The sequence below is a fragment of the Erithacus rubecula genome (assembly GCF_903797595.1).
Source record: "Erithacus rubecula genome assembly, chromosome: 12".
In the NCBI taxonomy this organism is placed as follows: Eukaryota; Metazoa; Chordata; class Aves; order Passeriformes; family Muscicapidae; genus Erithacus; species Erithacus rubecula.
This window is the reverse complement of record NC_136664.1, coordinates 20,498,637-20,525,472: the sequence shown is the minus strand read 5'-3', so window position 1 is coordinate 20,525,472 and position 26,836 is coordinate 20,498,637. Positions and strand designations below refer to the sequence as shown.

General features: G+C 41.6%; 1 protein-coding gene and 1 long non-coding RNA gene across 5 annotated transcripts; one reads left to right on the top strand and one right to left on the bottom strand.

Annotated features, from left to right (window-relative positions):
* Positions 1-1,171: 1,171 nt before the first annotated feature.
* LOC306806847 lies at positions 1,172-2,771 on the bottom strand. The gene is made up of 2 exons (XR_013775588.1): positions 2,673-2,771; positions 1,172-2,585 (listed from the first exon to the last, which is right to left on the bottom strand). It is a non-coding gene; the product is annotated as an uncharacterized lncRNA (long non-coding RNA).
* A 529-nt stretch (positions 2,772-3,300) lies between these two features.
* LRP3 (LDL receptor related protein 3) lies at positions 3,301-26,515 on the top strand. Of its 4 annotated transcripts, XM_079315933.1 has the most exons (8): positions 3,301-3,600; positions 5,171-5,233; positions 8,485-8,532; positions 13,798-13,936; positions 21,947-22,155; positions 22,422-23,508; positions 24,657-24,789; positions 25,696-26,515. In XM_079315933.1, the coding sequence occupies exons 2-8, from the start codon at positions 5,227-5,229 to the stop codon at positions 26,488-26,490; spliced, it is 2,418 nt and encodes an 805-aa protein (XP_079172059.1). In that variant the 5' UTR covers positions 3,301-3,600; positions 5,171-5,226; the 3' UTR covers positions 26,491-26,515. The 4 variants fall into 4 exon arrangements, with proteins under 4 accessions (XP_079172059.1, XP_079172057.1, XP_079172058.1 ...); XM_079315931.1 differs by lacking the exon at positions 5,171-5,233; XM_079315932.1 differs by lacking the exons at positions 5,171-5,233; positions 8,485-8,532.
* The last annotated feature ends 321 nt before the right edge of the window (positions 26,516-26,836 follow it).

Below are 26,836 nucleotides of genomic sequence, written 5' to 3'. Positions count from 1 at the left end.
TTATTTCTGTAAGTATTTGAAATGCAGACAATTCGAATCTTCTGTAATTATGCTGCATGTTTCAAAAACCTGATATTAATAACAAAAACAAAAAGGAGACACATAATTTACTAAATAGAGCAGGTTGTGTGCACCTTCAGTTTTGTTAAGAGAGCTAAGTTACAAGTGTAAAAAAAAACCCTGATATGCAATTAATGCTGCCTTGATAGTAGTTACAAAGATAACTGAACCCTTTCAAGAGAGAATAATTTCATTTTGTCTTTCAAGCAATTACCCTAATGTAATTGCTGCTCATAATCCGGTCTGTTGATACAAACTCAGGATTTCATAGAATGTTCAGAGTGTCATAAAGGAATATCACAGCTTTGCACTCTCTTTGGAAAAATGTCTATTCATTGGTGATGTTCTTACAAGTATTTCCCCATCAAACAATTTGGATTTGTCTTCCTGTGATACCAAATTGCTCATATTTATTCCCATCACATTTTATAAAATCAATGAGAGTTACAACAGGGTTTTTTCAGATCTACACAGAATTCATGAATAAGAAATTCCTAAAGAATAGGAAGAAAAATAGATGACTGTGAAGTTTAGTAATGATATATAATGGATCAAGGCAGAAATAGTGTTAAAGTTGGTGCAGCAAAGTACCCTTGAGAATTTTCTTCTCTTTCAGGGAGAGTGTAGTTGTCACTAAATGTAAACCTTATTAAATGCAGCTAGACAGTGCTGTGCAGTGATGCAATAAAGCTAGAGATGAACAGTGTGAGGCTGAGACAAATAATGTGTTACCACATCTAATGTTTTGTACCCAACTTTTCTTTATTGCTGGCTGTCAAAAGAGAACAGTGGTGATTATATGGCATCACAGTCTTGCTGATCTGCACAAATCTGTACATGCATTGAAACTGATATATGCTGAAAAAGATACATGCATATAAATTATTTGTGGAACTGGTAAAATTACAGTCTTAGTTTAAAGAAATCTCAACCAAATTGATCCACAGATAGAGATGCTTGTAAAAGAAGCATAAGCATTTACTAGTTACAAAAACTAGATACAGAGGGAAGTAATGTGAATAAAGTAATTAAATGACATGTCATCAGAGTAGGACAGAAATTACACACATGGACAGGATAAGGTTCCAAGTTATTTTAATGTTTTTAGTACTAATATTGACAGAATCCATAATCTTTAGTAACATTGTTGTAACATCCTGTCTTCATTTCTGTACTGTGTATTTTAAAAAACTGTAGTATCTTTTGATTACAGTCAGTAAAACTTTATCAAAACATTATTTTGGTGGTGTCACATGACTTTTTTTTGTGATCCAGTTCTGTCAAAAGCATTAAAATGAATATTTATAATGCACAATGTCTACTCCTAGAGCCATCTCCATATCACTTATTTTGAAATGTGACATGAAGGCTGATGCTTGGCTTGAATGATGGTTTAGTTTGGTGCAACTCTTTCCAAGTGATTTAAAAACAATCTGCAAACTGCCCAGAAGCAGAGCACCTAGGATGGCTTCTGCTGGTTATATTTTCAGGGTGGATGTTGTCATGTGATAATTAATTCCCCTAGGCCAGTAGATGCTGGAGCACACACATATGTACCTTCATATAAAGTTTTCTATTATAGATATATATTTATGTGAACACCAAAATGTGTGACTAAAAATTAGGTCTCAAAATTTTAAATTAATCCTATGTGTACGTCAAAGTATAACTCTAAATTGAGTGGATTTTACCTCAACAAGCCAGTGCATGGCCACAATCTGTTATAAAAAGAGTGTGCATCCATCATTTTGCCTTCAATCCTACAGAGTCTAATGTTTTGGTGAGATGCAAGGGTGTTATTTAATGGAAATGAGAGATGCAATTTAATCATAATTATCATAAAAAGGGTTAATGCAGAATGTAGAGGTTACTAGATATGTTTTCTTAAATTACAATAATAGACTCACAGAGGAAAAATTATTTTATGAAACATTCCATTATTGCTTTTACAAACCCATAATTTGAGGATTACTGCTCAAAAACCCAGATGAAATGATTTTACAATCATGGATCCATTAAAGGTTTAAGAATTGTCTGGTTAGATTAGGAAGAATTAAGTTGTGAAAAACTGTTGTGTGTTTTCCTATGCCATTTAAAATTGCAGACACGTGTGAAATAGGCTGTATCTGCAGAGCAGGGAGGTCACTGCAGTGCTGAATGTGGAACCTTCTCACCTACAGGTTAACTTTGTATTCACCCACTTATTGCTGCATCTTTAGCACAGTACAAGTATTTATTATGACATCCATTTCTCTCCTTCCAGGTACAGATGATGCTATTGATCCTCAGGCCAATCATCTATCAGGCATTCATTAAGAGCCAGAGTGACAGGCAAATATAAATTACAATAATACAATTATAATCATTCCAACAAAGGAATTGATAAGGAAAAGGCACAGGTCTGTAGCTCAGCGAGGGTAGGGATGTCCTCAACCCCTGACGTACTTCTACAGCCACATTTTATATTGTTGAAATATAAAATTCTAAAGCACTGGTACTGGATCTCAGGGGCAGAACGTGAGCATCTACAAATAGGAAAACGAGGAAAAGTTCAGCACGTGTGAGGCAGAGCTGGTTCACTGCAGCTGTTTATGCAACCTGAGCAGGGGTACCTGTCACCTTGCACTGTTTGCAATCCTCTTCATGAAGTTCCCAGTTACCTTCTGTCGTCTTGCTGCTTGTAAACACATTAAGCTGTGTCCATTTTCGGTGGGACAGGACGGTTTTCCGTCGTTTATACCTTGCAGTGGATACGATACCTGTTTGGCGAGCAGCTGACTCGTTTCCTCGGCAGGGGTCCGGCCTGGGTCCCAGCCCGGTAGGGGCGAAGGGTCTGTGAGAGCTCTAGGCACAGCCGGGTTCTGGGAGGCACCGACCGCAGCGCCCACTCCCGGGAGCTGCAGCGGAGCCAGCTCAGCGCAGCTCCGGAGGAGATCTGCGGGGAGAAGATGGGGGTGAGTGCCCCGGCTGGGCCCGGCGGTGCGAGGGCTGCAGCGCCATGGCCGCGGGGGCGCGGCGGCAGCGGGGACGGCCGCGGCTGACAGGAAGCCCGCGGCCGGCGCTGCGCGGGCGGGCTCGGCCCTCGCCTTCCCTTCCGCCCGGCCGCGCTCCGCCCGCCGCTCCGGCGGCCCCTCCGGTGTGCGCGGCTCGGCTCCGCTCGGCTCGGCTCCGCTCGGCTCGGCGCGGAGTGGGGCGGCGCTCGCTCGCTCGCTCCGGCCCGGCCGCCGCAGCTGCTCGGCGGGCCTGTCACGTGGGGAGCGGCGCTGCGCTCTGTTCCGCTCTGCTCTGTGCCACCTGCCCCGGAGCGGGAGCGCGGGCCGGCCATGGGGCCGCCGCCGCCCGCTCCACTCCCGGCTCCGCGGCGGGCGCGGGCACCGCGGGCCGCCGGCTCCTGCGGCTCGGCGTAGTGGCTCGGCGGATGCGGGGCCGCCGCGGCTCCCCCCGCGCTGAAGGGCAGGCGACAGCGGCCCGCCATGGAGAAGGCAGCGGCCGCGGAGCTCCGTCAGGGCGCGCTGGCGCCGCTCACTGCCATCTGCCTGGGTGAGTGCGGCCCGGCCGCTGCCTGCCGGCGGGGCATGTCCGGGCACGGCGGGCATGGCTCTGGGGACTGCCGGGCCGCCGCTCCCCTGCGGCAGGTGACCGGGACGGGACGAGGCCGCCCCACGCAGCGAATGGAGGCGGCGGGACCCCCTCCCGGCACCGCGCTTCCGAGCGGGGCTGGGGCGGCGCGGCCGCGGGTCGCTCGGGCTGCCCTTCCCGCCGCTATGGGGCCGTGCAGAGCGCTGCCAGACCCAGCAGAGCCATCGCCTTGCCCTTGGCTCTGGAAACGCTGCCGTAACCTCGAATAGCTCTAAAACAAAAAAAAAAAACAAAAAACAAACAAAAAAAAAAAAAAAACCAAAAAAAAAAGTTGAGGAGACATCACCGGTTCTTCCCGGGCTGTAAGGTTGTGCGGGGCGCGGTGCGAGCTTAGGGACTGCCCGGCGCTTCTCTGGAGTGGCAGCGGCAAGGAACATCTTCTCTTCCTCCGTGTCTCTGCCGTGTTCTGCTCTCTTCCCTCCCTTCTGCCTGAAGCCGTCGCTCTCCGCTCCGCTTCTCAGCAGGTGTTAAGTTATGGCAGCGAGATGAAGCGTGTTACTGGTTTCCAGTCTGTCAGCCCGTTCTGTCGGGGAGATGGGTTTTGTTCGGCAGAGGCGTTGGCGCCTGGCTGTGACTAGAAGGAGCGAACGATAGGCCCCGCTGCTATTTAACAGGGCACGTTAAATAATTTGAACATTTAACAGGGCCACGTGAAGTTAGGAGTTAGCAGAGATGACTGCTCCGTTCCTGCGCCCTGCCAGAGGATGCTGGCGGGGCAGCTGAGCAGGGCTGGGGCTGCGCTGAGCCCTCCTGACACTGCCTTGGCAAACTGTCACAGCTCCTTGATACAGAATATTTTAACCCATGTCTGTGCTAATGAAGTGGATTAGAGTCAATTTTTAATAATCCCAAGTGACAGTTGCTGTTCGTTATGTAAACGATCACAAAGGGATATCTGTGGCCAGACTGCTTGTTCTGTTTTTGTAAATGTCCTTTCTTAACATCAGTGCTTACCTAGAAAAATGGAGGAAGTTGAAGTTTAAAAGTTGCTGTGGTTACTTCAAATGTAATATTCAAATCTAATTTTTAATTAACGTAAGTACAATATAAAAAGCAGCTAAACTGCCAAACAGTTCGAACATCTAGGTCATACAACTCTTGTTTTTTGCAGAGTCTTAACAGTGTTTCAGAGATGTGCACAGCATGAGAATAATGTGCATATTTAGAGGAAGATACATATTTTCCCTGTATCTATGAATTTCTACTTTTTGGACTTTTTTCACTTTGTTTAGGTTTGGTTGGTTTTTTTTTTTCTTTTTTGTGCCTCAGTCAGACCTTTGTTAAACCTTTTATTAGTTGACATAAATAGCATGGTTATTGTTAAAATGACTAATGAGATAATAAAAGATTATGTAAACTCCAGAGCTGAAGTGACAACACTTCTTGTCTTTAGGTGTGGGTGATGTCAGGTTGAAGTTTAGTAGATTTCTGCTTTCTATGACTTCTAGAATTTCACTGTCTGGCTCTTCAGCTGGAATGTTTTATTTCTATTCCTTGCACAACTGACAGTAGCAGAAGTTGAGAAACATGAGAGGTGGGAAGCTTGTAAGATATTTGGCTTCAGTGAACCAATAAGAATATAATGCTGCTACTTTAACTATATTTGTATTTTACTTCCTGCTTGTCTGTCCTTTCCTTTCATCCTTGTTTTTGGTTCTTGTTTCCTGCCATTCTTTTCTTGTTTTCCCATGGCCTGTGTGTGGGTGTTTGGTGTCTGTATCAATTCTCTGCCACTGACCATTTCTGTGTGACTTCATCTGTAAACTGCTGCTCCAAAGGCTGGAATTGGGTTTGTTTCAACTGTTCTTTTGTGAAGCCATTTTCTTTCTCATTCTTGAGAAATTCTGGAGGACATAGAAAGTTATCAAATAAGAAGGAATCAGTGAAGCTGATGTCTCTCCTTCTGGCTGTGGGGAAAGCCTGGTAGCTGTAATTTGTTTGGAGGTACCAAGACATGAATTTCCCTTTTGATCCAAAGAGCTGCTTTTCAAACTGCAAACCTCACCCTGAGATTGATTTAGCAATCCAGATGAATGGCACAGTAAGTTTCTTACATGGAGTTCAAGCCAGCTGAAGCACTTCTGGGATCTTCTTCTGGCTTTCCCACAACTGCTCAGTAGTTAAGAAAAAGGGCATTTAGAAAACTTTATAATATTCTAGTCTATCACCTGTTTTTATTTTGGCAAGGCTTTGTTTTGACAAGAGACAAGAAAATCAGCAGGGAATGACTGTTCTTTGTTATGAGCCTCTGACAGTTTTGAGAAATGTGTACTGGTTTAACAGTGCTCTTGTGGTTTGATTTGATGGTCTTGAGTGAGCAAAATGGATATTGGAAACTGTAAGCTTATTCAGTTGTTTGAGAAAGTATCTGGTGTGAGACTTAGATTTTATTTTAAATAACTGCTTTTTGCTGATTTCTTGGTATAAAAGAGTTTGAAAGTGAAAGCAAAGAACTTGCAACTGCAGCCAGTAAAAGTTTTTTTCAGAGATAAATGAGTATTTTTGGGGGTTCTCTTTCTTAGGTATCTGCCAGGTGTGGTGTAAGTCGTCAGTAAGGTAATGTAGCTCTGAGTTGACTGATTCCACTCTATTGTGCCCCTTGTCTTTATCCTACTTATTCTGTTTAAAGGACATAGGGGCCTCTTATAAGCCATGTGAGGAAACCTCTGCTTCAGAGCTGGTTTCTCTTATGGCTGTTGGGAAACCATAAAGGAATGTTACAATGGTACAGATACAGACTCTTCCATACAGTGTATCTTCAAACACTGCTTTCAGTTGTGCTGATACTAGTTATGCAGAGTGTATTAATGTACATTCTTGGGAGCAAAGCCAAGTATTTTAATTCTCATGAATATAATTCTGTGATATAATCATGGATTAATTTCATCTCAGTCTTTAGGACTATATTACAATGGTTACAGAAATAGTGGCACTTTAATGTTGTATGAGGAAATGTTGTGTTGGTGTTACTGCTGGGATCCAGAGTGTGTCACAAACGGATGTGCTGCTGTGCCAGAGTTAACAGAGCTGTGTTGTTTCCTGCTACAGGATGATATTGTTGCTCCTAGGTAGGCTTACTCACCTAACAGAGCAAAGAAGAAATAGTTATATGGCACACTGTTATTATCATATAACAATGTTACTAATGTTAGCTAATTATATAATAAAATCAGTGCTGTTAGGGACCTTTGAACATCATAATAATGCTTATTAACACAAATCTGTGGCTCAGGCATGTTTCTCCTCAAGCTGTAGCATTGCATACACTGTCATTTAGTTGCCCTCCTTGTTTTGGGTATTCCTAAAAGCTTAGTCCTGACTACTTAAGAGGAGGGAGAAGTCAGAAGTCACTGCCCTTGTTCCTGTGGTAGAGCCCTGAAGTCTGTGATGAGTGACACCAGGAACAGTCTTCCTCTCTGTTTTGCAGGGTCTGGCTTTCAGTCTGAGGTCTGCAGCAGTCCTCCCAAAAGGAGAAAATCCAAACTGTGGATAGCCAGGTATAAGTCAGGGAGGGACAGCTGTAAGCACCTGGGCTGCTGCAGTGTGATGACTGGGCCTGAACTGGAAAGCTAAGGGATTGTTTTTTTATTTCCATTCCTCTAGTGTCTGGTACTTTTTGTACCTCTTGTGCTAGTTTAAGTTACAGCAGAAGGTAGTCAGGACAAGGGTTATTGTTTTGTGGAAGACAATGGGGGCCCACACTGAGCCATAAATAGTGTTAATTGTCAGCTGCTTCCTAAATGACTGTTGGGAACAGGGACGGTTTCTCTTCCTCTCTTCTCCTATTGTTGATTTCTAAATGATGTTTTTAGCTAAATTCTTGCCAAGAGATCACCTATTAAAAGATTTAGGACTTCTTAACATATGCAGAGCAAAGCCAAAGTGAGTGCTTGGGCTGGGATGATGTAAATTAAGTTTTTGGTAACATATTAAACCTTTCTAATTATTTTGAGCATTTGTCATTATACTAATAGGCTATCTTTGTAGATTACAGATCACTGTTGGAATGAGAGCAATCCGTGGAAATGCTGTAATTTTTAAAGAAATACCTTAAAGAATGTGTGGGGAAACCAATAGGGAACTTATGTTAATGCTGACTTTTGGAGCAACAATGGCAGAGGATGCATTTTCTTTGGCATTAACTACTCTTTCCAGATCAGTTGAATGGTATATACTGTGAGAGAAGACTTTTGAGAAAGTGAAGAGTCTTTGGAACTTAATTTGCAAGTCAGATATGTATTGCAGGTACTGCCTCATCCCGTTTTGATTGTATTAGTGGACCTTGTTGAAAACTTCATTGCTTTTGCTTAGTCAAGGCAATCATGTTAGCTTTATCAGCTGATTTTCAAGGTCACATTTACCTGAGAGGAACAAACTTTGCTTTATTCAGAGAAGTATTTAAGGGTAATAATCACATTAGCTATCCAGCATTTAAGCAGGTAAAGTCACTAGTTGTGATGATGAATGTTAGAGTGTGATTGTTCTTCTGTGTTCCTCAATTAAAATTAATCCTATGGAAGATAATTTAGAATAGACTGGCAGTTGTTTCTTTTCCTAGTGTGCTTCAGAGATACTAAACTTACATTGTGTATTGACTTATTTTAGCTACAGTGAAGGATAACAGTTGATTACTTGACTTGCCTGTGCAGATAAGCAAAGTTCTTGTTGGAAAACTGCAATGCATTTATGCAAACACCCCAGCAAACACCTAGGAATGGTTAGCTATTGACTGCCACCCTGTACCACTGGAATTTGTCTGAACGTTGTTTTTCTGTTTTTACACAGTGAATCTCTTCCTGACTGGGAAAATAGAAAGTGCTGTTCCCTCATTAGGTAAGACACACCTTCCTTACCTTATTTACTGTTCATTTGAGCTGTCACTGCTTCTTCCCCATACAGAGGGCTATTCTAAAGGAAGAATGACGTTTAAGACTGACTAACTATAACATCATAGGAAGTTTAGGACATTTAAGTCTTCCTGGGGTTTGTCCCGCTGTCCCCAAGGCCAGGGATCAATGTCCCGGTGCCAGCCAAGGCCCTGATCTCTGTCCCCAAGGCCCGGCTCTGTCTCTGTCCCGCTGTCCCCAGGGCCCGGGTCGCTGTCCCTCTGTCCCTGTCCCTCTGTCCCTGTCCCTCTGTCCGTGTCCCTCTGTCCCTGTCCCTCTGTCCGTGTCCCTCTGTCCCCGTGCCGGCGCTGGGCACAGGCGCCGCTGTTTCCTTCACCTCTGTCACCGCCGCTGGCACCGGCGCTGCTGCTGTCACCGCTTCCTCAGCTGGCCCCGTTAAACTGTGAATTGTTACAGTAACACCGAATTGTTATCTCAACCCATAATCTGCATTTGGTCTCTCACCTGAGCGGGTGGGGACGGGAGTGGCTGCCTGGGGTTTATTTTCCAGTTGGCTTTAAACCACAACAGGATTATAGACTGCATCATTGTCAATGTGATAGATAAAAATGGTAAGCTCGAGGGTAAGGTCATAGCTCATGCTGATATGTTTAGAGGAAAACTGTGTTTAGGAAATGTGCCTGGGAGCATCAAGTCAGGGAGAGTGGCTCATTCCTGAAGAAGCTGAAACAAGAATATTAAAAATGTCTCATGAATGTCAGTGTGGAAATTTAACCAGAATTGCAGCACTTAGTGTATTTTCTTTCTAGCAGTGCTGTGACTTACTGACATTATGGGGATATTGCAGTCAGGGTCCTCTTAGTGGTAAGGACCCCCCTTGTGACTGTCAATACACCATCATATGTGTAGATGTACTTTATTCCCAAAGAGGCTGCAACTTATATTAAAACCAAAAATAGCAAATAAGGAAGATGGGAGGAAAGGATATTGGAAAACAGAAAAATAATTCTAGGACAGTAGATCAAATAATGTGGGAGCTTGAGTGTTCCAAGTCAAATTTGAAGGTTAAGAGGAGGTTTAGATGAGGAGAAGGTTGTCATTTTATAGTCAGGTAACATGCTTAAATTAAGCTTAGAGGAAGTGTGAATAAACCATGTGGACAAACATGTGTTGTTTGCAACACAGTATTTTCCATTCTTTTATTGGAAAAAGTACAGAGTGTCATTTATATCCTAGTATGTTCTGCCTGGATGGTTCTTTAGCTTTTGATGGAGTTTGGCATCTGTTTGGTGAATGGTCCGTGAGTTTACAAAGTGTAAATTAAGTAATTAAACAGTTGCTTACTTAGACTGGTGATAATGCCTCAGCCTAAAATATGTAGAGCTTCTTTCAGTTGGCTCTGCTGCTTTCTAACACTTTTTTTCACCATAAATAGAGTTGTAGCATCTGGCTTTTATTCCACAAATATGCTGATAACCTCCGAGTATTGTAGCCTTCATGTTTTCTTGTCTTCACACAGTTTTGAGTTACCTTGTCTCAGTTACTGTTTAACTGGCAGAGGAAATCTACTGCTGTTTACAGTAGAAGAAATCCATTTGATTGTTACAGAAAGCCTCATTAGGATTTATGCCCTCTTGACATAAAAATGAAACTCTCTGAACTCAAATCTCTTCTGGCATTTGTTTAAAGTGTGTGGGTATTTTGGGGGGTTTTTTTCTCGTTTTTTGTTGTTGTTTAGGATTGGTTTTTTTAACTGTGCAAGAATTATTATTGTCTGTCTTTATAATTTATCTTTCAAAGAAAAGCACCATATTAGTAAGATTTTTGGTGGGTCGGTTTGCCAATCCAGGAATTGGTATTTCTATGTTTTTTCAGTAATGCTAAATGTGGGAAAATTAAAAAGTTTGGAGTTTTTAAGTGAATTGGGATTTCACTTCTAGATTTGTGCAGAAAAGCTGTGGAAAGACACAGAATTGTTGAAAAAGTGTTATCACAGCTATTCTTATGTGTTGTCACTGATTATAAAGTCTTCAGAATCCAGGACTGTACCTTTCTATTTAGGAACTTCCCTTTCCTTTAGATGTTTTGGTAACTTGAACAGGCTTTTGTTTATTTTCCTTTAAGGAATCACAGTGTCAGGATGAAGCCCATCCCAATAGAACAGTACTTAGGCGTGTTTGTGATTTTGCAGATTTCAAGGTCAGGAGCTGAGTAGGGAAGTGGGACCCTTTTACTGATATTGAAGCCCCAAGAGTACAAAATTCTGCCCTTGTGTGGTTTTACCATTTTGTTGTCAGCACCAAAGGCTGTGTTTAGTCAAGGTTTTTCTTTCAAAATGTATGTGTGTGAAGAAAGAGCTGCTGAAAGCTGTGCTCGGGTGCTTCACCTTTCCTGCCTTGCAGCAGTCAGTGCACCAGGAGTAGAAGGAACTGCTCTAGGAAGGAGCTCGATTGATGTTTGCAAGTCTGCAGTAGTGAGCATTGGTGGGAAACGACCCTCACTTTTAGAATTTCAAAGGTTTGTTAAACCTTAACACAAATACAACAAAAGACTAAATAAGGACAGAGAGCAGCACTGGGAGCACAGGACTAAACTGGCATGTGCTCACCTACAGAATGGCTGCTCTGACTTTTATACCCATGTTGATTAACCCCTTCTCTGCCATCCACTGCTGGAGACTGCTTCCTTACACCTTGGCTGGGGGTCAGGTGCAGCACCAAGCCAGCCCTCCCCAAATGCCTGACTACCCCAGCAGAGGAGGAGGATAAATTACAATAACATATACACCCACAAAACTTAACATACACACACTGTTCACCCTTTAATTGTGAAGCCAGCCATCACAGTACTCACCTATAACAGTGTGCCTGGTAATGTTTGTTTGGGATCTCTTTTTGTTTTGGGGAGCCATTGTCAGATGAGCTGCCAAAAATGGTACGTAGTTTCACAGCAGCCCTTAACTCGCTGTGTCCTTAGATTTGCACAGCTACAATTCTTCTGTTAAAAGGAAAAATCTGTTTCTTTTGTTGCTTGTTTTTTTCTTGCCTTACATTTATATCAGATGTGTAGTGTGAATAAACAAAAACATTTCTCACTGAAGACTGAACTGTGATGTTACAGCAGATCTTTTAGGTTAGCAAGCTACATTATTCCAAAAGAAAAAAATGTAGTGATACTGCTTCAAAAAAGCTGGGATACTTAAATAACTATTGCTCAGAGTTTTGTAATTACTTTCTAAAACTGAGAAACAAGTCTTTGGGAGAATAGCTCTGCTAACTACACTGATGAATGTGTGAATGGAAGTGCTCATGCAGAGCCATCAGCCTGGGGAACTTCCTCAGAATGGAAACTAAATATGTTTTGTGTAATTTTTATTCTGTTCTATTGCAAATACTATGAATAAGGGATATTAATCCAGAACATAATTTGGTACAAGGGCAGCAGAAATACTTGCACAGGTCTTACTGGAAGCTTCTGGATAGTTCTGCTGCTGTATTTGTTCTTTCACTTTGTGCAGTTTCCTTCCTGTTTTGAAGTGTTATTAATCTGGCAGTTAGGAAATGCAGCCTTTGTGTTTGCTAGCTCTTGGTCCTCTTCTGCTGCTGTGATATGTTGATGCAATAACAAGTATGTGGAGGAGCACAGTTATAAAGAAACTGAGAACTGGAGTTGGAAAGTTCTGTGGATCTTACATAAATTGCAATTGCATCTCAGTATTTTCCATCATCTGGCATGGAACCACTCTGGTTTTAGAAATGTGATAACCAAAATATTATTGTTTTTGTAACTTCATTGCTGCAAAATGTGTGTTTAGAAACAGATGTTTTCATGTATTTACATATTCTGTATGTTTTTGTGGCCTTTGAAACTAGTAGGAATTATATGCATGTATTTCAGTGGAATGCTCTACCTGGAGAGTGAAAATAATAGCATTTTTATGTTTTGCCTCAGGTAAGTTACTCACCTTATGCTTTTTGTATTCCTGTGGGTCTCACTTCAGAAATGCTTACTATGAGCAAACAGAGTAGTGCCAGGCCTGGGTTTCCTGGAGGGGACATGCTGTAGCCCAGCCCCAGGAGCTCCACAGGCAGCCCTGCCACCTGGCTTGACTGCAGCCAAGTAGCTTTGCTGGTAGTCCATCCCTCCATCCCTCCAGTGCAGCTAAATCTGATCCTGACTGGGAATTGAAAATGGTGTATTTGTGTGGCTGGATTTCACACAGTACTGTAAATCTCTCATTTATAATGCAGTGTATTTGGATGCATGTGTATATGAGCTGACAAGGTATAGGCAACCTTTTTTTTTCCCTTGCTATATTTTTCAGCTATGCAAGAATGTAAGCTTCTGTCAGAAACTGAAATATTCAGTTGCAGTCCACAAGTCATGCTCTAGATAGTAATGTGTTTTAAAAATAGTTTAAATAATATTTTTGGAGAATGTTCAGAATAGCTACTGCATTACAGAGAATTTTCCCTCTTGTAGTCTGCTTGGAGTACATTTTCCTATCAGAACAGCTTTTCAACTTGTCCTTGGAACATTTAATTTTCGTCTCTGAATTGCTTAATTACAAATTATAAGTATTTGATATAGCCTGCTGTTTGCCATAGGAAGAAGTAAATGTGCTTTGAAAATGCTGAGCTTTATTTGGCCTTGTTTGCTCCTTTCCCTGTCTTGAGGATTTTTCCCGTCTATGTGGGTTCAGAAGGAATGTAGAGTACTTTAGTAATGTTCAGTGAAAACATTTAACATTGGACTGCAGTTTACCTTTTTGTGGGAGGAGTGAGAGTGTGGTGGTTGGTGGTATTTTTTTAACCCTTACAAACTCTTCATGTGGTTAAGAGAATAAACAACATATCCAGGAACATGTTACAACAAAATTAGCTACTAGCTACTTCACAGTTAATATGGATCATCTTCACTTGCTGGGTGACCTACCCAGGCTTTGGGAAGCTGGTCAGAAGGATTTCTGTATTACACCCTCTTGGCAGATGCATGCAGTAATATTGATTGCAGCCTGTGGTAGATTCGTGCAAGATTATTGATTGGTCCTGCATTGAAATGCAGGTTATGCTTACCTACACTTGGTGTGGGTGTCTTAAAAAACAGGGCAGGGAAGAAAGCAGTAAGAGGATAAAGCTGCTGATTCTCATATGTCTGCAGTCTCCAGAAACTGATGAAAGCTCTTGAAGCTAATATGAATTGTTGATTAGGCAAAGCATTAACGATATTATTTTTCTCTCCTTACTAACAGCTGCTTGCAGTGGAGAGCTGGAACAGCACACAGAGAGACGGGGAGTCATCTATAGCCCTTCTTGGCCATCAAACTATCCTCCAGCCATAAACTGCAGCTGGTACATTCAAGGAGACCATGGAGATATGATAACAATTAGGTATGGTTTGATATTTGTGGAGTAAAGGATTGCTTTGCTGAAATAAAAAAAAATTACCTGATACACCAATGTGAGCCACTTGATGATCGAATTGATAATTGGTTACATTGGAACAGGGTTCCAGGCTGGGCACCTCTCTCTTTTTAAAAATGCTTCACTGTGTCTTGTTTCTATAGGCCACTTTTGAAACAAATTATTACAGAAGTCACTTGTGGTCTTTTAATGTATTTGTCTTCACAGTGCCTCTGTGGGATTTCATATACCCCTGACTAATGAGGGAGTGAGAAACAGCACTATATTTATTCACATTAAATAGTCCCTTTTCCATTCATTGTTCATAACTAGGAGTAGGTGAAGGCTATAAAACATGGAACAGCTTCAGTGGGCATGCAAAATTTTTAGAGAAAAAGTAGCATTTTTGCTAATGTCTTGAAATGGTTCTATGTTTGATAGACAGTTGAAGATAATTATTGCCTGCTGTTACTCGTTTAGCAAAAGACACACTTTTCTGCTTAATATTTATTTCCAACAAATCAAATAATAGTTAGCATTTGTGGTACAATTTCAGCTCATTTCTAGAAAAATGCTATTCAGTAAAGACTAAAATATACTGCAAATGGTTTGTTAAGATTGTTTAGGGTATAATATGAGCATGCTGTGAATGTGCTTAGTTTCTCTAGGCTAATGGTCGGATCCTTCACAAACCAAGAATTTCTTAGTTACCTAGGAAAAGTTTTTTTGGGGGGTTTTAGTACTCTTATATTTGACACCATCTGCTCATTTTTTGCTCAGCTGCTTAAAAGGACTGCAAAACCTCTTCAACTGCAGATGCTCAGAAATCAAAAACAAATCTGCCACAGATGAAATAATAGGAAGGCTCCACCATCCATAGTTCAAAATAGGAACTACTCACCAAAAGTAATGGAGTGAACACCTGCCAGCATTTGAAATTCATAAATAGAGTCATGCTTTTAAACCCCATTACATTGGATGTGGGGAATTTGTTTCAAAGCAGAGGTTATTGGAAACTGAGAAAGCATACAAATGAGATACAGACTTGACTGGAGAATAATGCTGCAGTTTGTGGTATGAAAATGTCTCAGGACTCCAGTTAGAATTAGGACTCTCTTCTGCAAGTGTGAGTGTAGCAGAGGCTAAAGAAACAAAGGAACATGAGGTGTGGCAGCTGGTAATAATGTATGTACAGTTTAGATGTATGCACAGCAATATGACTTGAAAGATTTCTTCTTAATGGGTTTGTTTTCTATCACTGAATACACAGCCATATCCTACCCCCCTCTGCACACACAGACAATAGAAACTATGTGTTTACATCCCAGGGACTGGTGCTGTGGTGTGATGTTTCTGACTATAAATGTACTTGGAATGGCTCGCTCTAGTGTATGAAATGCAAAATGCTACAGCATCTGAGGATTTCTTTAAAAGGCTGTTGCCCTTGCAATCCAGGATGTGAAAGGAGTTGACTTGCCTAGGCCAGGAGGTTTCAAATGCAGGCTTGTTTTCTGCTTTGCAGTTGGATATGCTTCTTATTCTAACAATGTGTTGCTAAGGGCATAAGAGTAGCTTTTTAAATTTTCCTAGGAAAATCACAGTTCTTGTGCTAACATCTGGATTTTGAAAAACTCAAAAAACCCCATCTCCTTTGTGTTGTGTCATACAGTCTGCACTTCCTTTGATCTGGAATTCTTGTTGACAATAAGACAGCAGTTATGTAAGTGAGATAACAGCAGGAGTCATTAAGGGATAAAATCGCAGTCAAAAGTTTTTTTTTATTTCTAAACTGTTTGCACTTGATGGTTATTTTTATAAACCTATTTTTCAGCAGCTTTCAGTTGAACAGTGACCAGATATTCATGTGTATGTCAGGGGCTGACTTTGTGTCCATCCTATATAAGCTATGTCTTAATGTCTGTCTTTCATGTGTACATTGATTTTCTTCATATCCTCACATTTCTGTGCTTATTGTTTTGCTTTATAGTTTACTTTTTAGAATTCCTTGAGAGAGCTTTCCCATGATCAGGATGTATATATTCTTTGTGCTTATTCCACTCTATATGCATATTTCAGTATTTTCTTTCAAGTTTGTGTGTCTGATAGAATGGTTCTATTGCGACCTGTGAACAAGTCTGTATCCACTGTTTTCCAGGACTTTGTTATGTCTCTTTAAATTCAGGTAGTCAGTTGTTAGTTATGGTTTTGGAAACCACTTGATTTTTCCACCCATTTTCTCTATTTTTATGCTTCTTTTCATAGAGAATTACATAAAATCATGCAAGCTCAGATAAACGTGTCATATGTAGTAACTGCTTTTGTATCATTGTTTTATAGGCTTTATAGGTTTATGCCTCCTCATGTCTAAGAAAAAGATTTTAAAAATTTTTGTTTAGAAATTTCTCTTGATGGTTGTAATTAACCCTGGTGTGGGTGGAATTTATTTTTTTATTACTGGAATTTAGGGGACTGTGAGTAAAATGTTCTCCTTGTTCAGAATTCAAAATAAGGGTATTGAAAAGCAATCTACTTAGTGCCCCACTCAAGCTGTCTCTTATTAATTGAGGTGAGGGGATCACCTTCATTGGCTTTCACTTCAGTGATTCCCAGCGCTGGCTTTGAAGAAAGAAGTTGTCAGATAGCATTTGAGTTTCAATTTCTGCATAAAATTGAGGTCTGTTCCTATATTCCTGCTGATGTGTAATTGTGTAAAGAGTTAAAGGAACTGCTTCACAATCTACTTACCAAACTCATAGTGTTGCAGACCTTGACATTAATTGGAAAAAACCTCATAATAGCCATTTACTTGCTCAGCTTTTTTTTTCAGAAATAGCCTCGGTGTCTCTTGCCTAAGGTTATGCAGTTAGCTGGTGCTTTGGAGCTGGGAGTAGAATAGAGCTTTCCTGACTTCAGGTCCTTGTGCTTCAGTGGTTAAGTAGAAGTTTTTAATGAGCCAATTAAGTAATCAGTTGTTCACAGTCTACACTTTCTGTGAGAAGCTGGCAAATAGAAGTAACTTTTCTTGCTTAATTGGTTGGTTGGTTTTATTTTGGGACTGTGCTTTACTGACCTATCCATAATATTTATTCTCCAATTTTTAAAATGAGTTTAGTTTATTTATTTGCTAATTGCTTTCATTCAGATTTTGCATCCCATGTTTGTCCTTTTGCAGTTACTAAGAAAGCTTTCTTTTTCTTTAATCTCTCGTCCCTCGTGCCTAAATTACTGAAAAGGTTGTAGAGAATTCCCTACATTATTTATAGATGTACTTTTTTTTTCCTAGCTGCTACTGTTCCTTTCAGTGCAGATGGCAAAAACACTAAGCTCTGCTAAGCATTAGTTTAGCAGGAAGCATGTTTTTCTCATATATATAGATTATTAATGTGTATTTATGATACTCTGATTTAATGAAGTACTTTCCAGCAATGTGAAAGTACTTGTCAGATGATAGGAAAATACCACTGTTAGTTCATGTGAGTACATAGGTGAGACTGAGATATGACTTAACCTGTAATTTTCTCTAAACTCCTGAAGTTCTGCTAGAGGCAACCTCTTTTTCAGTATCATGCCACTTAAAAAGAATCAGAGGAGTTTACATATTTCTTCAGAATTCAGTAAAAACAAGACCTAGTGCTGTATTTCTCAGTTCACATTGAGTTGTTCTGATCCTCGAATTCTGAATATTTTCATTGTTTAATAGACTATTGTTTTACTTTTCCATAAAAATGTGAGACATTCCAAGAGCAAGACTATAACATCCCTCAGGAGAAACAAAACCTGCAAAATTTGGTCCAATAATTTTGATCTTGTACATCAGTCTCTCTCTATATTCCTGTATTGTTTTGGAGATTGACAGGTAGCAGTGAGGGCAGCCTAAGGGCCAGAGCATTTTAAAGGATGCCCTGTGATGGGTGTTGCATTTTGTTTACATTGTAGTTCTGGTGCTGGAAGTACCCATGTTTAACTGCCTTTCCTCTCCCTGCCCTGTGAATCAGGGCTGTGTGCTGTGGTTGTGAGAGGAAGAAAGCCTGGAGGAAGGCCAGGTTCTCCCTGCCTTTATCAGTGAGTGCCAGGATGCTGGAGCAGGGGAGCACTGCTCTAGGAGTGAAGCTCCTGTGTGGGGGATATCTGGAGCAGGTGGGGTGCAGGGGGTAAGGCTGTGCTTGAGGGGTGCAGGGCTGGGTTTAGATGCACTGTGCACTGCAGCTTGCATGGCAGGATGGACCTCTGGGTCCCCATTCCAGTCCTGCAGAGCTGTCACAGCCCTTTGCTGGAGAGGATTAGTGACTGAGCACACCTGTCTTTTGTTTTCCTCTCAAATCCTGTGCTTCCCTGCCCAGAGTGTTTAAAAATCCTGTGGTACTGACTGGTGCTGCATGAGGTATGGATGACATTATACATGAGTACTCTCTGTTTCAGTATGGCTCCTGTTTCTTGTTCTAGTCACAAAAAATGATGTAGTTTTTGAACCAAAGGTCTGAGACTTCCCTCAAGAACAGCGGCTACAGACTTCTGTACTTTTCCAAAGACTGCACAGTGTCTGAGTACAGGCAACAAGCACAAGTCTTTGTCCCATATATTCACTGTATACCAATACTCATTCAACCACTGGACTCATTCTTTTGGCAGAAAAATTTGCATTCCAGTTTGAGAAAGCTCAGCTGAATAAATAAATGTTTTGTGGGTAGTAGGATTAAGCTTCAGACAACTATAACAGAGCAGCTCTAGATCTAATTAGAGATTATGAAAGAAGTAAAGCAGCAAAGGCTGAGTGCAATATTCAGGACTCTTGGCTAAAATAAATCAGTTGGCTACCTAATGTCAGAATAGAATGGAAGAAACTTCTAACACAAAACCTTGTTGTCACAAGCACATTTTAAAGTGAAGCCAAATTTTATATACTTTTAAGTGCAAACATACTTCCTCATATTGTTTTGGTATTTCTTTAGAAGACTGTGATTTTTGTGGTGAGGGCTTGTTCAGGTATATCATGCTTTTGGTCTTGTGTAAAATCACCATCAATTTAAATGAGGAAAAATTTGCTTCTAGTAGGGACAATATAACTTAAAAGGGTGCTGAAATAGTGACAATGCCTTAATCAAAGGAAAGTTTGTTGAAAATACATCTATTGATTAGTTTGCATAAGGGGCAACATAATTGCTTTGAATTTGCTTTGGCCCTTAGCAGAATAAATTTTATAACTGCTGTGGTATCTATTACACATCAAACTTCACATTAGAACTAGAACATACGCAGAGAAATTGTGTTTGAAACTTCTAGGTAGGCACTTGGGATTGAGATGTTTGTTTTTGTAAAAGAGTTGGTTTTTGTGAATATTCTGTATTGCTGTTTTTGAATACCAAAGCATTTTTTTCAGTGGCTTGAGGCTACTGAAGAGGCATAGGGAATCTGTTAAACACAGTGTTGGGATTTGTTAGTGAAGAAGTGTGGGATTCTGCTCTGAATCTGTCTGAGATCCACAAGTGACACTCAGGAAAATCAGTTTTCCTCTGTATGCCTGGGCTTCTGCACTGCAAGCTGGAACTAAAGGCTCTTCCTCTTCCATGACTAAAAAAGCTGTTTATTAGCAATTTACAATACTAGATTTTTAAGGTGCAAGTAAAAGATATTAATTATACACAAATGCAGGTTCTTGAGAGGTATTACTGTCATCTGCAAAGGAGTTTATAAACTATGTATGTGCATGTAGCTGACTTTCCTGTGTTCTTCCTTTGTATGAATTTTAAAAGTGTTAATTTTTTTTCTATGAAGTAATGCATTTTAAAGTAAGTTATAGCTTATTATAGAGGCAAATTCTCCCTTGTGCAGTCTGTTGTGTAACCATGCTATGGCTGAATTATTTACTTGATAGAAAAAAGTAGCTCTTCAGCAGAGTGAGGAAAATGAGTGTCTGTGGGAGCCAGCTGGAGTGCTGGGAGCTGGGTAAGATAGGAGAGCAATTTGTTTGCCTCTTTAAGGTTGATCCTGATACATCTAAAATAACTACAAAAGTAAAAGATCAAAAGATTTAGTAAATGAGCTTCTTTGTGTCATGCAAACATAATTTTTTCTGTTATTCACACCCCCGCCTTCCCAGTTTTGAGTTTCCATTTCTTGATTTAGTGACTGTTCCCTTTTCTTAAAAACTTCTGCTGTTGGGCAGATAGTAAAAAAGTTTTCATTAAAAAATTTCAATGAAAGTCCTCCAAGCAGATGATAGAAACCCTGCATGATGTGTGGTGCCAACATGAGTTATAGAGGGCAAAACTGATATGGGAGCTCAGTAATGCTGTCTCACATCTCATGTAGCAAACACTTTGTGTGAGTACCTGTAGCCTCTCTGATGCTTTGGATAATTCCTTTCCATGATGCAGTGGCTGTTCACTTTCTTGGTCATTAAAAACATTTTATGCATGACACCTGTAACAGAAATACTCTGGTTTGTCTTTGAATGGCTGAGTGTTTAAATCTTTTTATTTTGGCTGCACAGTCTTCTAAAAGTTCCTTGCAAAATATGCTGGTTTCAGAAGCCTGATGAGATTGCTTACAGCAAAGAATAAAGTGCTGTGGGAATATTTCTGTAAAGTTCTAAAAACACAGAGGTTGGTGGGAGAAAGAGAGTTAGAAGAGGAAGGACATTTCTGGTGGATTGTCCCATGCACGTACATTGTTTGTCATCTCTTTATTTCCTTTTTAACTTCTTACTTTCAGTGCTCTCTTGTCATGCTCTTGCTGATAGATTTTTTTTTTTTTTTTGAGAGTTATGAAGCCACTGTGTTTGGCAGAACCTATAGGTAGGCTGAGTCTCCTGCTTAAATGAATTAGCTAGTTTACATAGTTGCTGTTCTTTCCCTTTCAACTTCAATGGTCAAAATCTGGCAGGTATTGACAGCCTTTTGTAAATACACATTGGTATCAGAAAATTATATTTCCATTTATCTTTTTTAAAGAATTTTTCTTTGTGAAAAATGCTTTAGGGAAGGAGATCTGTATTTTGCAGCAGACTGTCTGAAAATTCTGTCTAGATGTTTATATGGAGTATGCACAAACTTCTACCAAGTTAATTTGGTGTAGCTGAATTACATAAAAAAGGACCAAAATTCATTTCTAAGTGTTCTGAACAGTGTACCCTTTGCTAATGAGTATGATTTTCTGTGCAGTCTGCAACCTGCTATTGTCATTGCAGATTGCTGAATAGAAGTGTGATCTGTTTCATCAGAAAACTAATACCACATGTGGTTCCTGAGCCACAGGTTAGGGAGTATTGTCCAGTTGTGTTCAGTGTTCTGCAAACAGGTACCTCTTTGCACTAGATAAGCTACTGTTGAATAATCACTTGGCTTGTGTCAGCAGAAGGGTTAGAAAATTGACTATAAAAGGTTATAGCCTTGTTTGCTCTGCATTTGTGCTGCCAGAAAGGGAATATTTTAATATTTGAATTAAAAGAGAATGGATTTAGATTTTAGGTTCCATTTCCACCCCTATTCTCTTCTTGATCTCTCCTTGCCCATCCATGGCTCGAAGAGTGGATTTGTGTCTTCCATACTTAGCCCCTTAGTGTTCTTTTTTCCAATACAGTAGTCCACCCTGTCATCCCTAGTTTCATAGCTTTTACAATTGGAAATTACTGCTGAAATTAATCTGCTTTCTGTCAATGTATTCCAGAATTTTGCTTTTCCTCATACCTGTATTTTAGGAAGCAGTTTTATTTAAGGACTGAGTAAAAGAGGACTTGTTCTTTCAGCTTTTGAAGCTATTTTGGTATGATGTTTATGCTTGTGAGATGGGTGCTTTTCCAGATTGGAGGATGTGCTTTGTTTCTGTACATTCAAGGCACTGTATAGAAGGTAGATGTTTCACTGTCTTTGAATGCAGATAGCCTTATGCCAGCACTGCTTCATGCAGAAAGTCAGCCATTAGATTCTGTTCTTTCTCTGTTAGCTGTTGTTCCAGATACATGTCCTCTTTGTAACTTGTGCTTTCTTTTGTTCCTAACAGTTTTAAGAATTTTGATTTGGAAGACTCTCAGAAGTGTGCAGTAGACTGGTTGATGATTGGCCCATCTTCCAAGAGGGAGGAGTACAAAGTGTGTGGATCTTCCATACCTCCATCTTTCATCTCTGCAAGGGACCATGTGTGGATATTTTTTCACTCAGATGCATCAAGCTCAGGACAGGCTCAGGGATTTCGCCTTTCTTATATTAGAGGTAGAATCTCTCTTTTGTTTGTTGGCTCTGGCAAAACTTGGAAGACAGCAGTACTTTTTTTTTGACAGGCATCTTGGGCTGTTGATGACTGTAAAGTATTGATGTGGTAACACTGATATTTTTTGCATGTGGCTCTTTAACAGCATTGCTGAAATGTACTGGCCTGACTAATTAGCTCATGACATGCATGGTAGATGTTGAAAAGTGATATCAGATAGTTCCAAAAGTTTTGATACTGACTTTTTTCTCTGTGTCCTCTTTCACAGGAAAGATAGGTCAGTCTGTGTGCCAGTCAGATGAATTCCGTTGTGCAAATGGGAAGTGTATTCCCAGTACTTGGAAGTGTAACTCCATGGATGAGTGTGGTGATGACTCAGATGAGAGAAATTGCACTGTCCCTCCAACAGACCCTCCATCCAGCATCTGTCCCTCAGGAATGTTTCAGTGCAGCGCAGCCCACTCCACCAAATGCCTGATGAACGAGCTGAGATGTAATTCAGTTAAAGACTGTGGTGATGGTTCAGATGAAGATAATTGTCCTGATCTTTCCTGTGGCAAAAGGCTGGGTAATTTTTATGGATCTTTTGCTTCCCCAGACTTATTCCGTGCTGATCACAGCAGGTCAGACCTTCGTTGCACGTGGTATGTGGACACGCAGGATAATCGGCACGTTCTGCTGCAGCTCGATCTGCAGCTGGGCTACAATGACTATGTCAAGGTGTATGATGGCATAGGGGAGAGAGGTGATAAATTAATGCAGACATTTTCACACCACAACAACAGGCACTCGGTGAGTGTGGAGTCGTCAAAGGGCCAGCTCACTGTCTCCTATCATGCCCGCTCCAAGAGCACTGGCCATGGGTTCAATGCAACCTACCAGGTGAAAGGCTATTGCCTTCCTTGGGAGCACCCTTGTGGAAGTGATGAGGAGTGTTTCACAGATAAGCAGCATTGTGATGGCTGGTGGCATTGTCCAAATGGCAAGGATGAGGAGAACTGTCCTGCTTGCCAGAAGAATGAGTACCCATGTGAAGGAAACAGTGGGCTTTGTTACTCAATACTTGACCGCTGCAATAACCAGAAGAACTGTCCAGATGGCTCAGATGAAAAAAACTGCTTTACTTGCCAGCCAGGAAATTTCCATTGTGGGACAAACCTGTGCATCTTTGAGACTTGGCGCTGTGATGGCCAAGAAGACTGCCAGGATGGAAGTGATGAGCGTAACTGCCTGGTGGTTGTGCCCAGGAAGGTCATCACAGCTGCTCTCATTGGGAGCCTCGTGTGTGGCTTGCTGCTGGTGATAGCACTGGGCTGTGCATTTAAATTATACTCTCTGAGGACCAGGGAATACAGGTAAGTGTCTTGCTCTGTTGTTGTTTTCATAGCTGTGGTGGTTTTTTCCATTGTGTTAAAAGGAAAAAAAAGTTGATTCTTAACCAGAGAATTTGCAAAATACTGTGAAATCAAATCCAAGGACTTGATGACAGCTAAGCAGTGGTCACTGCATTAGGCTTAGAGAAGATTTCTGGGAGTAGTGAGCGGAAATATCAGCTCTTCTGTGGTTGTCTGTGAGAAGCACATGTTCATTGTGTGGTATGGCAGAAGCTGTATCTAACCTAATTTGTCTCGAGCAGTTTCCTTTTCCTTCTTATCCCCTTACAATGAACCCCTTGCCCCTGCCAAAAACTGAATGCTGAGCTGCTACAGTCAAGTCTTCACTGAATCTGAATTGAATAACCCTTCACCCCTTCTCAGATTCTCCAATTCTCAGTTCTGCTAGAAGTGATGTCCTGCTATGGTGGGGCCTGTTCCGAGCAGGAGTTGTCCACGGTATAAGCTGTGCCCCTTTCCTCTGTTCTGTATGCCTCATTTTAGGTGTAGGGTATGTTTCTTTGCCTGTGTGTTATGTGCAAGTGGGGTTCTGCCTTGTAGGAGAGAACCAGAAGGGACTTCGTGGTTCCCATCTCATCATGTGTGCACCAGCTCTGCTATGCTGCTGATACTGTGTTTAAATAGTGTGCTTTACTTTCTCTCCTGATAAAATCTGCATGATTAAGGACTTGCAGAAGAGCTGCTGTGCTAAGGTGGGACCTTCAGTGCCTCTGTTGTGGCAGAACTGGCAAACCTCTCTGCAACTGCAAGCTGCCCCTGTTGTGTGATTGTTTTCAGTTCTTAATGTCTTTTCCAAAAATAACCTTTGGGGCCTTGCTGAGCAAGTTACTGCTGTTACTGGCACAACAGCTACTGGCCAGTTGAAAAAACTTCAGTTGCCACAGTGTCCAGCCTGAGACTGCACTAGAGAGTTTGCTGATTTGATTCATTTGTATTTCTACCCTGTATTCCTTTTGTTTATTTTTGCATCCTGATAAGCTTTTCACGGAGCTTAGTGGAAAGTGTGTGGTTTCACTCTTAGCATGAGCCCTTTGGCAGTTACACATTAGTGTCAGGGAGGCAGGACAGGCTGTAACTTCTCTTGCATGTTTTCCCTCTGGTTTTTGCAGAGCATTTGAGACTCAGATGACACGGCTGGAGGCAGAGTTTGTGCGGCGGGAAGCTCCACCCTCCTATGGACAGCTGATTGCACAAGGACTCATCCCCCCAGTCGAAGACTTCCCTGTGTACAACGCATCACAAGTATGCACACAATGAGTATTTCAGCTGCCAAACTACTATATAAGTTAGATAAAATCAATTTGGGACTGTATTTCAGTGGCTATGCTAATTATATGGAAATAATTTTAAAAAGTGTAAGTGTTATATGGAGCTGAAAAGCCACAGTTCCACAGGTGCTGTGGGTAGTTTTGAACACATTAGATGTGTTTGTTGGGGAACAACAGTGAGATAAGCACTTTTGCTGTACATCAAGACAGAATGAATAGAGACAGAAAGGTCAGAAAGTAAATAGAAAAGAAAGGCTTTTCAAGCTGAAACTGTAAATGCACCTGAAATAATAAGAAAATAAAGTCTCTAGCAGCATTTTTGGAAAATTCTTAGTTTTCCAAGGTGATTGATTTTCATTTACAGGTAAATTACTCTGGCAAGTCATTAAGTCATTCTGTTTCATTGCTGAGTACTCAGGAAACTCCTGTAGCCTGTCATAAGTATCCATCTGAGATACAGTTCCTAATGTGATAAAGCACTTGTAGTTTGGCACTCCAGAAAATTAACTTCCTGGGCAGACAAGTAGGGCTTAAACTCATAAAGGAAACACCGTGAGAGACAGAAGTTGTGGCTGCCCTTCCCTGGCAGCGTTCAAGGGCGGGTTGGATGGGGCATTGACCAACCTGGTCTAGTGGGAGGTGTTCACAGCAGGGAATTTGGAATTCATTTGGATCTTTAAGGTCCCTTGCAAGCTAAAGCATTCTGTGAATCTGTGAGAGTCGTTTAGTACGGGCAGAGCTGTCTTTAGTGTTCTCAACTAGATTGTCAGAAAACAGTCATTGAGGAAGGGAGCCAGGATGGTGCTGTGGCAGAGGTGCTGTGGGAGGGGGTTTGGGAATGTTTGAGCAGGTGTGCAGTGCTGTTTGCTGTGTGTTGCAGGCGTCGGTGCTGCAGAACATCCGCACGGCCATGCGGCGGCAGATGCGGCGCCACTCGTCGCGGCGCGGCGCGTCCCGGCGCCGCCTGGGCCGCCTCTGGAGCAGGCTGTTCCACAGGCCCCGGGGGAGAGGGCAGATCCCCCTGCTGACCCCTGCCCGCGCCTCACAGACTACTCTGGGGGATGGCATCCTCAGCACCGCTGCTGGCCCTGCCCCACCCTCCCCGGAAGGAGCCGCCTTGGAGGCAAATGGCCAGGCCAGGGCCGCAGCAGCAGCTGGATGTAGCAGCTCGCAGCCGGAGACTGAGATTCCAGAGCCAGCGCCTCCCAACGCCTGCCAGCCAAACACCTGCACGGCAGCACCTGCAGAGCCCCAGGCTGGACACACCAACAAATCTGCAAGTGCTGACTCTGACAGAGAGCACAAGCAGTCCAGTAAAGTAGAGCCAGGAAAGGCTTTCAGAGATCCTTTATCTGAAAGCGTTACAGAAACGATCCATGGAGGGTCAGTATCCAGGACTGTCCCAGAGGACAGTAGTTTAAGTGGAAGTCATCCACTGAGTGAAGATCCATGTAGATTACCCTTAAAAATGTGGGAGTCTGGTTATCCAGACAGCTCTGTGAATGTTCATATCCAAGTGAATGGACAAAACCAACGTTGCCCTAACTCGCACCAGGAGGAGCCTTTGGGTGTTCATGCAGCTTGTTGCCATTCTGTGGAAGTGCCAATGTTACAGTCATCTACTTCCCTCTCTGAAAACAATACCAGTGATGATGAATCTTTACTTGTTTGCTAATAAAACTTTTTGTTTTGTCCATGTAGATTTTGTAACTTCATTGTTTTTGTGGCAATGCACTTTGATGGTAGGTGGGATGTCTGTTCTCCCAACGTTCTGTCTTGAAATGAGTGTGCTTTAATCCCACAGAGAATGCAGTACAAGACTAAATGGGATAAGTTATGTCACCACTGCTATTCCTGAAAGCAGCAGGCCAGTATGTGATGTTAGGGGCTAGAAGAACAGGAATGTGTCACTGCAGTTTGGAGGCATCTCAGTCCTCTGGTGTTTCTTTTGTACTTTTACTCACTCTGCATTCAGTGCTTCTTTGCCTTTCGGTGGTCTTACTGAACTAGAGAACTCTGTT